The sequence below is a fragment of the Kryptolebias marmoratus genome, linkage group LG1 (assembly GCF_001649575.2).
Source record: "Kryptolebias marmoratus isolate JLee-2015 linkage group LG1, ASM164957v2, whole genome shotgun sequence".
In the NCBI taxonomy this organism is placed as follows: domain Eukaryota; kingdom Metazoa; phylum Chordata; class Actinopteri; order Cyprinodontiformes; family Rivulidae; genus Kryptolebias; species Kryptolebias marmoratus.
The window spans coordinates 33,293,884-33,308,577 of NC_051430.1; the positions used below are offsets into that span (position 1 = coordinate 33,293,884).

General features: G+C 38.9%; 1 protein-coding gene across 2 annotated transcripts in view; it reads right to left on the bottom strand.

The window, feature by feature from the left end:
- Positions 1-14,694, bottom strand: part of lmo3 (LIM domain only 3) — a 41,449-nt gene that overhangs the window by 5,386 nt on the left and 21,369 nt on the right. For both annotated transcript variants that reach the window (XM_017426288.3, XM_017426287.2), the window contains exon 3: positions 3,654-3,779. In XM_017426288.3, coding sequence (XP_017281777.1) covers positions 3,654-3,779 — 126 coding nt within the window. The remainder of the gene's footprint in view (positions 1-3,653; positions 3,780-14,694) is intronic.

Consider the following 14,694-nt stretch of genomic DNA (forward strand, 5'->3'; position numbering starts at 1 on the left):
TGAAAAAGGTAAGAAATTAGATTATTTTTTCATATTTTTCAGAGAATAACTGACAACGTACGTAATTGGGGTATATCGTGATATATATCGTTATCGTGATATAAAATTATCCATATCGTGATGTAGGATTTGTTCCATATCGCCCAGCACTACCTAAAAGTATCATGTTCATCTGTTCAAACACAAGTACATCATGCTAATGTTCTGCCATCATACCACTTATGATGAAGCTAAACCTGAACTGCTCAGCCATAATGAACTTTGTTACATTTGGTGGAAAAAGGGTGAAGTTTGTAAGCCTGAGAACACCATCCCAGCTGTGACATACAGGTGTGACAGCATCATGTTGTGGGGGGTGTTTTGCTCTAAGTGGTACAAAATATATGCAATCATGGAGGTTTTGGCACAAATGGGTCTTCGAAACACAAACACTTTCATCCTGTATCTCTGATTCGAGGGCAGGACTCTGTTCTGGGGATGACATGTTGGTCTCCACAATCCTGCTGAACCTCAGGGGTGTTGATGCAAACTACAGCACGTAACCCCTGCTAATCAGTCAGTCCATCTACCTGTCCATGGACATGGCGCCACTCTGAATTCTGCTCTGAAAGTGGGTATGTGTTACGTATTTACGTGTTTTGCTTTGGTCATCATGGAGACAAGCCATGCCGAAGTCCCTGCCACCATCATGGGGCAACCCATGAGGGTCTCGAATCAAAAGGGCTCTAGATCCACCTCTGGAGAGAACTTTACTCATGGGTTCACAGCCAGACTCTGCCAGGGAGACGGTGCATGCTGAGCAGAGGCAATGGTGAGAATGAGACATTGTGTTGCTCGAGCTGCAGGTCCTCTCCGCCCATCCTCCAATGGTGGTAGCAGAGGAAAAAGCCGTGCCCACACGAGGAGCGCAAAGCACACTTGTGGAAACGGAGACAAAAGGCCCTTTTTATAAAACAAACCAGTCTGTCTTTATGCTGCTTCTGGTCATTTAAAAATCACCAATGGAAATGCCCACGTCCCACACAGATGTAAACTTTCAGAGGAGAAGTGGGCAGCGTGGAACCTAAAGAGGCATGGAATAGAGCTGGGTTGAAATGGAGAGTGAAATGACTAAATGCAAAGTTGCTGTGTGTCATTCGTCTTCTCTTGGTAATAAACCTGCTTGTCGCTGTTTAATCCTGAGACCAGATGTTCGCACAGATAATATGTCATCACTTTATCACTTTGTTTTGCCTCGGCAAACCTTTTTAGGCTTTCTTTTTGGCCAAAGAGTATATAACACATATGGTAAGCTGGTCTGAGGCTGCTAATGAAAATGAGCCCCACTCTATCCCTGTCTCAAATGCACTTACTTTGCACTTCTGCATTTGATCCACCTGTATTGTAATCTAAATTGATTTGGCACTGACCGCTTTGTCAGGTCTTTTACTGCACCGGTGCTTGAATGTGTTTCCCTCTTGTAAAGTGCTTTGGATAAAAGCTTCTTTTAAAGGACGAAATGTAGAGACAAGTTCGTGCCACACCAGAAACTGTGACGGACACCTGAGCAGTGCTTTGCAAAGTTCACCAAAATAGATTCAACAGCTTTATGACTCTTATACGACGTCAAGAGAAAGATTTATACATGCTGAAATTATTTTTTTTTTTATGTTTGAGAGCCCAGTTGGCCTGTTTGGGCCTAGCAGAGGAAGCTAGTTTTTATCTATCATGCCCACACAGATGTAACTTCTTCCATTAGAAGAGACTGATGCAGCCAGCTGAACTGTGGATCAACAGTAAAAATCATATTCAATTATTTATAATGTAAAAATAAACACAAAGAAAAAAATAAGTTTGCAACCAGGCTCATTTTTGTGTCCTGTTGTGAGTCAAGTTTTATGAAAGTGTATTGGAATGAATCGTATTATGAATAATGCCGGAATCAAATCGGTATTAAAGAATACGTTGTATTGTGATTAAAGGCTAAATCCTCTTGTCATTGAAGATCAAAATCATTTTGTGAGTAAAGGCTGAATTATATTGAGATTGAAAGCTTAATGGGGTTCTGATTAATCACTGAATTGTATTGTGGTTAAAGTGAATAACAATTAAATGATTAACGGCTAAAACTTATTGTGATTAAAGCCCAAATGGTATCCCGATTAAAGGCTAAATAATATTATGTTTTAAGGCTGAATCGTTTTGTGTTTAAAGACTAAAGACAATGAATTGTACACAAAAATACAAACTGTGTCAGCCACAGCCCAGAGAAGCACAACCCTACTGGAGTTGTATTACAACTAGGTTTCAATGTGACTTCTCTCTAAGAATTGATCAAATCTCTTTTAAAAGGAAAAACTCAAACTCAACAGATCCGACCCTTGATAACATTTATCTGACCCCCAAGATTACACTGAAATTTTTGTAGTTTGTGACAGATTAAGTCTTATTGCTTCTCAGTTTGTTTAGTGACGTCTTCTTGTGACAGTTACGCAGAAACCAATAATAATAAGTTTGAATTTCTCAGTAATCTTAGATTTTGATGTGGAAAGGGCAACAAAGAATGTGAAACGGGACCAATAAATACCAATAAATAATCAAGACATGATATCTGATATCTGACTTGCGGTAATGTGCATTAGAGTAACAAATCTGCTTTAATGTATGCAAACTTTTTCTGTATTTTCTTCGTGTTATAAAGTTAAACTATAGTAGCTTAATTTTTAGGTACCTCGCAATTAAAACTGATTACGATTCAAAGGGCTGCAATGCAATTATAAAACAATTACACTTAAAACTAAATCCTGAGCATTGATCTCTCAGATCTAAAAGAAAACATTTTGCCCTACACTGCAGTACAAAATAACCTTCATGCAAACCAGATTTTGGGAAATAAATGAACAAAAAAAGTCAAAATGTTAAATGCTGGTTACAGTGGCACCAGATCCTGTCCATGGCACGTTAGAGCTATCTGACCCACTCCTCCTTGTAGTAATTTCTGAGTTAGGATCTTTGACAGGATGATGTTCTATCATGGCTTCAAAGGTGGCAACATAAGCATCTGTTGGAGACAACAGCTCAAAATGGTGAGAAAATAAGCACTTTTTTAGTTGCAGTCACTGAATACTGAGCGTTCCAGCCTTGTGACTGTGGCAGAGTTTTGTGTAGCTAGTTTTTGAGAAATCATAGCCTTTTTTTGTGGTCGTAGCTCAGAAAACTGTATTCTAGGCTGTGCACATTATTTGTTACCCACCTCAGCCTACATCATGCTCACCTGATTCTCAAACGAGAAAAAAACAACAAGGTCTCAGATTTCACTTTCTTTAAACTTACAATGGAGCATTAAGCCTGAAACTCATTTTCTCTCTAATTCACACCTTCATGCATGTCACCAAAATATCTCTTGTGAGCCAGACAAATGACCCTCAGGTGAGGGGGAGTGAGATTAATCTGCATGTGAATCTAGCTTGCACAGTGGAGCATTTCATGCAATTTAAAGCTTGGAACTCAACACTATTCAGTTTTGAATAGAAAAAGCTGCCTGGATGGGAGACAAAATGTCTTCAACTACAGAATATTAGTCCAGTTGTGTTGTTTTAAATTTATTTGGGGGGGATTTGGCATGTCCTGGATGACTGAGATTTTACCCCAGCGTATCCCATCCAGTGAGTTACCTTTGATTGCAGAGCTGGCATGCAAAGCAGTCCAGGTGATAGACATTCTCCTTAGCTCTCATGACCATCTCAAAGGCTGGAATTAACTTGCTGCAGGCTGCGCAATTCCCTGTGACACCAAACAACCTAAATCACACACAAACAAACAGTATGGTAAGTTATTCATCCAAACTCAGAGCAACAGATGATTTTTGAAGCATCTTAGTCACTGTTAAATTACAAACATCATTTCTTACAGAAACATACAATTCCATATACTACAATTTTTCAAATTAAATTGTAAATCTTATTATTTATGTTTTGAACTGTGACAGTTAACTAAATGTTCAAGCAAATAGCTAAATTAATTTAATAATTTATGCTCTCCAGGTAGAATCTAAAGTGAGGGCAATTGTTTTTAGAAAGTTAAAGTGCTGTACTCATAATAACTTTATGTTTAAGATGATTTAAGGTTGTTCTTACCAATTAGGAAACAGTTCATTGGGCTGCAAAGTGCACTAATCAATAAGAGGAGAGCTGCCGGTTGTAGATGTAGCTGACTCTTTTTGTTGCTCAGTCAGCTAATCACCAATGGACGCAGGATAAATGCTCAGAGGAAGGCAGTTAGAAGCCAGCTGTGTAACCTCACCTCCATCCTAAACTAGTCTTTGTCCACCATGCTTGTGCAAAAAGTTGGACTGTTTAAACCAGGAGTGGGGAATCACCAGTCCCAGAACCCGTTTTTATCCAGCTCGCCATGTCATTTTAAACAAAGAAATAAAATAATTAGAAACTGAGAAGAAAAACTGTATCATTTTGTGATAAGATTGAAAGCACTGTGTATGTCCAAACCAGGATCAGGGTCAGTGAAATCAAGTGTCACTGCGAGATAAGATGACTGAAAAAGTGCCCTGAGACGACCTTTTTTGTGACTTGGCACTATCTAAACAAACTAAACTGAACTGAACTGGGTTATAAGTAGCTGGTGCCATCTCCAGCAGTCAATGTGGGACAAGTAGGGTACAGCCTGGACATCACATGGACACATAGAGACAAACGAGACAATTTACCATTCATACTCTCACTCACACGTAGGGACAATTTAGAGTTACCAGTTAACCCAGTGGTTCCCAAAGATTTTCTTCAGGCCCCCCTATGGATTACAATAAAATCCCCCCCCTTTTTTTTTATTATTTGTAACAATATTCAACTTTGCTATCATCAATACATTTAAAAAAAGCCTCTGTGCAAAATTGGTGTTAAAAACCTGTCCATTCTGCTTAGTCAGGCACTGTTTTTAAAAAAACAAAAATTCTGTCAGGATCGGAGGACACGGAAAAGAACCCTGAGTGCAGACTCATCTTTAAAAGAAACTTAATTTATTAAATAAAGAAAAATAAACAAAACAAATGGCTGACGTGGCAGCAACAGAAACAAGAATCCAAAAGCACACGGCAGGGTAAGGCAACAAGGAATCAAGGCACGGAGATCAGCAGCAACCGACAAACAATGAACCGACGGATAGTGAGAGAAGTGAGCGGGTTTTTAAACACTGAGGGTGACGAGGTAAGTGGAAACAGGTGAGTGGGGATAATTACAGACGGGTGGAGTTGGGCGTGGCAGGGGAGGACTGAATACTGAGCATGAACAGGAAAAAACAAACTGAAACCCACAACAAAACAATAAAGAAAACAGAACAGAAACACAAAAAATCCAAATCCTCACATTTTCATTCATCTATAACGCGCCCCCTCTGCAATGGCACTGCGTCCCCCCCTAGGGGGCGCGCCCCACAGTTTGGGAACCACTGAGTTAACCTAACATGCATGTTTCTAGTCTGTGGGAGGAAACCAGAGGACCTGACATGCAATCAATCAATCAAATTTTATTTGTATAGCACATTTCAGCAGCAAGGCATTTCAAGGTGCTTTACATAATTAAAAACAAAATAAAAACAGCATGTGACATTGAATAAACAGTAAGAAAGAGACAAAAACCCGCACTCTAACCCTAATTTAGCCATAAGCAGCTCTAAACAGGTGGGTTTTAAGTTGAGATTTAAAGGCACCCAGTGTTTCAGCTGTTTTACAGTTTTCTGGAAGTTTGTTCCAAATTTGTGGTGCATAGAAACTGAAAGCTGCTTCTCCTCGTTTGGTTCTGGTTCTGGGGATGCAGAGCAGTCCAGAACCAGAAGATCTGAGAGGTCTAGACGGTTGGTACAGCGATAACAGATCTTTAATAAACCGTTCAGTGATTTATAAACTAACAACAGTATTTTAAAGTCTATTCTTTGAGCTACAGGGAGCCATGGGAAATGGGAAAACATGCAAACTCCATCCAGAAAGTATGGAGGCCAGGCCAAACTCCAGGCCAGGGAGTGATCCTGCAACCTTCTTACTGAGAGACAACAGCTCCAACCACAGCACCACCGTGCCGTGTCTCAAATATCATTGTAAATAAAAATACACACATAAAAGGCAGATAAAAATGTCAGGAAACTACTGACACTGGTTTGGAAGAGACTGTCAAGAGGTTCACTCAATCCCTTTTTAATATCTATGCATTAAACTTAAAATACTGTAGCTATAAAAAATATATATTTTTAAGCACATCATATTATCTTGTCTGATATCATCATTATGAAGTAATTTGCATTATTATTTAAACAGCAGTATTAATAGTATTTGCATTACTGTTTTTAGATAAAAACAAATAAATCGTGTTTTTTAATTTTTGTATTCATACCTCAATATTGCGAAACTACGTAAAACTGGTATTTTTGCTCTAAATCTAAATCTCATAGGCCTAGCATGCCTAGCTTTTGCACAATAAGTGGCCTACTAGTTAGTCTGCATTTTTGTCTGCTTATCTTATTAGGAGTGCTGCCATGAGGGACAGACACAGGTGGATGGTTACCATTATGACCCTAATGAGACACTGGCAGCAGTTTTAATGGTTTATTTACATTTCTTCTACAGTTTATACATCAAAATGTAGACATTTTGTTAACTTTTACAAAAGAAGTCCCAAATTATTATCATGCTTTTGAGGAAAAAAGTGAATGTTGATATTTCAGGCAAATGCTTCATTGATACCCTTTAACATTTCTTTATAACTTTTCACATTCTACCTATTTTTTTTTTTTTGTGCTGCCTTGTAGTTACAAGATAATCAGGAAGAACCTATTCAAGACATTATGGCACAAAGGAAATTTTAATTTTTTTTACTAAGCAGAATTACACAAAACATTTGTTTTAAACTGTACACTAAAACACCTCCATGACTTTCCGTCACAGGGAAAAAACCTGCTGGACTAGAGACAAAGAGTGCATGAAGTGTGACAGCAGAATTCGACAGGACACGGTTATCACTGTCAAAGGAAACAGGTATTATTTTGTTGCCTGCTCCTGGTTCACCATGATAGCATTCATTAAGACTCAGGATACTAACAGTGACTTAGACGCGGTTACCAGCAGAAGAAACATTTGACAACAAAATCATAAAACAAAAATAACCCATTAGCAGAGATCTTGAGGCACTTTTTGTAGCCATTATTAAAATGATAAAATGGCTTGCCACTGTTAAAGCCTGTAAATAATCACAAACTGATAAATGATCTCAAGGCTCATGATATGCAGGGTTGTTTATTAACCTCAGAAAATATGTTTCCCAGAGGCATATAAGAAGACAGATTCATAAATTACAACAAAATTAAGGGCCCCTGTCAACACACCTTAAGACAAGGAAGGATATTTCTAACATGGTGAGTGGGTGGAAAACAGCAAAGAGAGCTTATACATGGCATTAGTAGTGACCTAATTAAAAATTAATAAATGAAATGCTAATTTATCTTTTAAAGCTGTGTAATTAATCTACCAAAACATAAAAAATAAAATAAAACAAACAAGAAAGGGTCCTTGTCACTGTAAGCTCTGGTTCACATCTTGACTCATAATCCTTTAAAAAAAGGTAATTCCTTGTTCTTGTCGCTCAAAGTCAATCAGAAAACTTTGAGCCTAAAAAATATCTTTAAAAATAGACCAATAGAGTCATGCAAAGATACACAGCCTGGCCAAAAAACAGTCACCACCTGGATTTAACTAAGCAAATAGGTACGAGCCTCCTATTGGATAATTTCTCAATTCAGAAATGGAGAGTGTGGAGTTGAGCTTTTAAAGCAAGCTGGATTACATGCAGATTGTTCTCACTCTCCTAACAATAGAGGCTCATTAGGGTCCTTGTTTGTCTGACTCCCTGATGGGCCACTCTGTTGATTGGAGTGAAACTGACTGGGGATCAGGCCTAAAACTCCATCTGAGACCTCCTCCTCTGTAAAATGTTGGTTTCTCCCTTTTGACATAGATGGCTTCCTTCACCCCCCTCTCGAACCATCTGTCTTCTCGGTCCAAAATATGATCATTTTGGTCCTCAAAAGAGGAGTACCCAAGCTTGCGTGCAGCATGTAGAATCCAAAAATGTAATTTATTAAAAGAAAACAAAACTGGGGGTTGGGGGTGCAGGAGACAAAAACAGAGGACTGAACATGGGAGTTACGTGTGAGGCTCTGACAACGACTGAGTGCAAACGAGGAGCTTATAAAGACTGGGAGGCATCATTGGCGAGTTACTTGCAAATGCCGGACAGTTGAGTAGGACAAGGCAAGACAGAGTAACTGAGGGGAACTCTGATCTTGAAATAAAAACAACACAAACTGCCAGGCTGAACAGGTAACAAAAACTCAGATGAACAGAAAATACTGGCAGAAATAACATGCAGAAAACTACAAATACATAAACTGAAAACACCGAAAAATCACAGTACCCAAAACCACGACAGGAAAATGATACAAACAAAACTCTGATGTGAATTCATATTTATATTTATTCTCCTTTCCTTTGATACTCTGAACTAAAATCCAGAGCAACCAACTGCCTTCAAAAGTCACCTAATTAGTAAAGAGAACCCACCTGAGTGTGATTTAATCTCAGTATAAATACAGCTTTTCTGTAGGTTTAGAGGTTTCTACAAAACATCAGTGATGACATCAAACAGTATCATGAAGACCAAGGAACACAGCAGACAAGTTAGAGATAAATTTGTTAAAAAGTTTAAAGCACGGTTAGGTTTGAAAACAATATCTTAAGCTTTAAACATCTCCCGGAACTCTGTTCAGTCCGTCATCTGGGAATGGAAAGAGTGCAGAACAACTGCTAACTTACCAAGATGTGACCGTCCACCACATTTGACAGGCTGGGTGAGGACAGCGTTAATCCAAGACCTAGCCAAGAAGCTCATAGTAACTCTGAAGGAGCTACAGAGATCCACAGCTCAGGTGGGACAGTCTGTCCACAGAACAACTATTAGTCCACAAATCTAGTCTTTATGAAAAAGTGGCAAGAAGAAAGCCATAGAAAGTTCTATTTGTAGTTTGCTATTAGCCATGTAGGGACACAGCAATATGTGAAGGAAGATATTCTGCTAAGATCAGATCAAAATTTAACTTTTTGGCCTAAATGCAAAATGGAAACTAACACTGAACATCACCCTAAACCAGGGGTAGGCAACCCTGGTCCTGGAGAGCCACTATCCTGCATGTTTTACTTGTTTCTCTGCTCCAACACCTGATTTGAATCAGTGTGTCATCAACAGGCTTCTGTAGAACATGAAGAAGTAATTTAACCACTGGATAACAAGTCAAACATGCAGGACAGTGGCCCTCCAGGACCAGGGTTGCCTACCCCCACCTTAAACAGAGCGTCCTCACTGTGAAACATGGAGGTAGCAGCATCATGTTGTGGGGATGCTTTTCTTTCAGCAGGAACAGAGAAGCTGGTCAGAGCTGATGAGAAGATGGATGGAGCTAAATACAGGGCAATCCTGTTAAAGGCTGCAAATAAGTTGAGACGGGGGCAGAGGTTCCGGCAAAACAGTGACCTGAAACATCCAGCTACATTTACAAGGGTTTAGATTCAAGTATTAGAATGACCCAGCCAAAGTCCAGACCTAAATCCAACTGAGTATCTTTGACAAGACTTGAAACCTGCGGTTCACAGACTCTCTCCATCCAATTTGCCTGAGCTTCAACTTTTTTCAAAGAATAGGTAAAAACAAATCCCAGCAGGCTTGCAGCTTTAATTGCAGCAGAAGGTGGTTCTATAAAGTATTGACTTCGAGGGGGTGAATATAGTGCACACTTTTCAGATTTGTATTTGCAAACAATTTTGAAAACCATGTATCATTTTCAATTATGCAGTATTTTACGTTGGTCTATCAAAATAGACCTCAGTGAAGTACTTTGAAGTTTGTGGTTGTAATGTGATAAACTGTGAAAAAGTTCAAGCGCTGTGAATACTTTTTCAAGGCACTGTATCTAACTAGGTTTGTACAACATCAAGGGCAACAATCTGCTTGCACCAGTGCTTTCAGGAGGTGTAGAAAGGAGAAATTCTGTTGGTGGTTTTATGCTCCATTTCCTTTGCCTGGCCCTCATCTCCTGTCCCTCTCACCACATAAATTGCTCCAGCTTTGGCACGCATTCATCAGCTTCTGGATTAGAATTTGTTTCCTCACAAACCATTGATCATTGGCCTATTACTAGGCAAATGACAGTTAATTACCCACTACATTAACCACCGAGACCCAGGGACCGACTCCCTGTGCCATCAGTCAACATGATGAATGTGGCAAGTTCAGTAATGCCCGACTGTTTTCTCATCTGTCTGGCAAGCAGGGAACAACCCCAAGATCACACTTAAGGGCATCAAGGGAAAATCTATGGCAATCTGCATAATTACAAGCTCAGGGTTAATAACAGACAGATGATTTGTTGAATCTCAGTAAAGTAAAGTAAAGTAAAGGCATTTTTTGTCCTCTTGATGATCCACTCTGGCTTAGAATCTATTGTCTAAACTGAAAATTAGTAATAGCAAGAAGCTAACGCCTAAATAGTCTGTCTGATGGCACGATGGAGGCAACAACTAATACACAGACTCATTAAGACAAGAAGAATGCAGTCAGAAAGGCAGTGGTGTGAAAATTAAAAGCACTAATGTGAGCTGTGCTGGGTGGAGGAGGGTAGATGGTTATGGGTGGCAGATGTATTCAGATGAATTAGTCTGACCCCCCACCCCTTCAACCCTCTTATGTGAGAGATTGTCAGTGATTAAATAATGTAGGGCAAAATTTATTTCAATTACCCCAAAGCGTGACCTTGGAATTGTCACTGGGATACGGAGGGAAATCTTAAGTGCCCTTACTTGCCTGGCTGCCAGGTCCATCAACTCTCATCTGCATCTAGAGTCAGATATTCTAATAATACAATTCGGCATACTTTGTGAGAGACTGCAGGCCACATGACGGAACTGCCGTCTTATGTCAGTGAAGATGTAGAAAACATCTGCCATTTAGGAGAAAAAAATCCTGATCACACATTACGCACAATCTGATGCCATATCATGAGACGTGTTAGCGACTGGAGTACGTGATGTGAACGATTTTCAGCTACAACCTCAACAATTTAATTGACTGAGTCAATTAACTGTGGTGTCCATCCAAAAGCTCGTCAGATCCAATGCTTACTTTGTTAAAGTTTTACAAAAACCCATCCAGTGGTTCTTTTTCTATCTGGTTAAAGGTAATGATGATGATGATGTCGCCCCATTCATTTCAGCTGCTCTCTGTTCTAACAGCTACATTAGGGTGAAGTCATCTTAACATCTTTCTCTTCTGAACCTTCAGTTCATCGCCATAACTCCTCATTAACCAGGAGTACCACACATAAACACAAATTAACTATGTCTCAATACATTTCAGTTTATTAATATAGCGCCAAATTCACAATAACAGTAATTTCAGGTTATGATCTGAATTAAAGGCCAAGCTTTCCTTGAAGGAATGCATATCAACTCGCTGCTTTTCATTTTCCATTGTAGACCTAAATCATCTTGAAAAAAGTCAGAGATGTAGCTGTTTTGGTACAATCTTAAAAAAAGTAAAGTACAATCTCATGCAGTATTGTGAGATGTCATACTATGAGTCTACTTTGTTCCCTTGAGCTAATTTCCATGAAGACTAACCCTAAGAATACTGAAGAATTGATGTCCGGTATAGTTATACCCTGCCTCTTGTCCACTGACTGATGGGACGGGTACCAGCCGACTGCGACTCTGAACGGGCTTAAGGAGGCACGGAAAATGAGTCAGTGATTATTATAAACATATATGTAGGCTGAACACTAAGACTAGTTCTGAAACACAACAAAAGCAGTGTGTGCCAAAAGCAACGAGGCTGGAAAGAGCCGAGTCTGCAGCTCACGGTGCCAAACGGCAGGGCTTCTGTTATCATGCTCTCACATGCCACAGACTGGAAGTGGCAGCCAAATATAAAATGCTGCTGCAGCCATTGGGGTGTTTGAGGTGAGGCATGTGGCAAATGCAGAACACACAGTGACTACAGAGGAGGCTGGACCCACACAGGAAATCTAGCAAATAAAGGAAAAGAAGAACGACAACACCGTGGTACTGTTGCTACTGTTTCATGCAGATAGCAGTGATTTTTAATTAAGAACACTCAAATCTTAAAAATACCCATTGTCCTAATTTATTCAAATTAAAGGCCTACCAATTCTTGACATAATGCATGATAATGTTTTAAACTAATATCATCTCATGTTGAGAATGGGTGGAGTTACAGCCATTTTGGTCAAACCTAGTAGACAAATTTGTTTAAACCCTTTTGTTAAAGAAAAAAAACAACCACGAAGGTCACCAAATTAACTTGAAACTGACAATTTCTTTTTTTAAATGGGAAAAAAATGACAAAAAATCAACTAATGTAAAATAGTTATTGCTTTTAAATTGTGGTTCAGCAGAATTAAAAAAAAAAACAACCTTATTAATCTGCCCTTGACAAAAAGGATGGCACCTTAACTTAATATTTAGTTGCAAAATCTCTTGAGGCAATCAAGCAATTTCTGTATCTCTCTCTGAGACGTCCCCACCTGTCCTCAGGTATGTCTTGTTCTTCAGACATTTTCTTGTTTATTGCCCCCCCCCCAATAATGAGATGGGATTTACGCCCTTGAATGCAGGCATAACAGGAGGGTATAAATGGATAGGGACTAATAGACTGAACTGAAAACACCTGGACAAAGACAACGGGGAACAGGTGAGAGTGGGCGGGGCAGAAAAAAAGAGACCAAGGGATAAACTGAGGAGCGACAGGAAAACACTGGAAAGAAAGTTTAAATACAAGCAAAAAAAAATAAAATAAAATAAAGCCTAGAAAAAGGTAACCAAAAAACACAAATCCCAACACTTGGGACTGGCACCATAAATTTACAACCCATTACTTTTGAAGTCAATCCAATTCAAGATGACTGTCACAGCTTATCGACCTTAACACTAACTCCTTTTACAGATCCTGAGCTAAAGTTTGACATGGTAGTAGGTTATAGTCATCCTTAACATATACTTCACATGCTAACACATCTAACAAGAATTTGGCATGAAAACTTGCATATTGTTATTTACAGTATTTGACCAAAATGGCTATAACTCCCCATCACACGTTTAATTTCACCTGTGATGTACCCAGCCTTTCCCCTACTGACAGGCGGTGACCCTGAATGCAATTAAGCAGGTGCAGAAAATTAATAGAATAGAGAAATAAATCCTATTTTGCTTTAACGAACTGCACATCAATTCTTTTCCAATTCCAAGTAAATCATAAACTTCCTTTCTTTATCAAAGAGTTTTTCTGAGACAGATTAAAAATCAGCCCCAAACCTAACCCTAATCTGCAAAGCCTTAGGGATAATTTCCTGTGTGGAAAAAGGTTAGTAAGCCATTAATATATGCATGGAAATGACCTCTAGCACATCTAATAAAGGCTGTGCAGGAAAGGTTAAATAACCTCTAAACTGCACTTGAATTTAATTAAAATCTCAAAGAAAAACATCATTTTAGAGTGGACAGGCAAAATGACTTCCCAGTGAGAAGAACAGCTATGCTCAGGCTTGTTCAGAAGACTTCCTATACTGAGAAACATCCTCTTTCTTTCCCTTTGACCTCCACAAATACCATTTATTAAGTTCATCCAGGTTCATCTACACGGATAGATATGAAATAGCTGAGATGAGAAGTAAAAACCCACAATTGCTGCCACTGTGCAGTAAAGTTAAACTTAGATGAAAGCAGGTGGAAGAGTTGAGGAGTCCAATAAGCTTCTGCAATGTCACAAGATTTATTTCCATCCAGTGTTGCAATAATTTTTCACCAAGATCTTGCGTTGATGATGGTTACACTAGCATTTTGATTATTTTTAGCCAGCATCATGCTACTTTTAGCTAGTAATTTGCTACTTTTATTTATTTATTTGATTTGCTACTTTTAGCACTTTGATAGTGTTTTGCTACTTTTGGCTTTTAGTTTGCATTTTACTTCGATGTTTCCACTTCCTCGGCAAATATCAGCAAAGTAATTCAAAACTCAGTATTCACACTGTATTTTCACAGAAAATGCACTTTTCCTGGTTAATTAAGTCTTGAATTGTTTGAAGGCAAAAAAGAGCAAACAACTAAAAAAGTAAATAAATAAACAGACAATAGTAAATTAATAATTGTTTTATATCTTTTAAAGCCAGTCCAGTTCAAGATGGCCCCCACAGTCAACTAACATTAGAAAACAAAATAACATATTTTAGTCAGTTTTATCAATATTGTGCTTAAATTTTGTGTAGTTGTAGCTCAGAGTCATCACTACACAGAAACTGCACATTGCAAAAGATCTTTGCTTAAAAGTTTAGCATTAACTGTTGGAGTCAATCCCATGAGTCTGTTACCAAAATATCTTTTACACCACTGGATAGATTTTACAGAAACTCTCAGGAAGTAATCACTGGAGGTCAGGGGTGGAAATTAGCACCCGCCATCGGCCAAATGCGGGTAAATATTTGAAGTGGCGGGTGAATTTGATCAACACACACGCCACTGTGGCGGGTTGGCAATTTGAACAGAAAAGGTGTTATTTGTCCTCCTGACATATAGGGGGCAGCAATGTGCTCG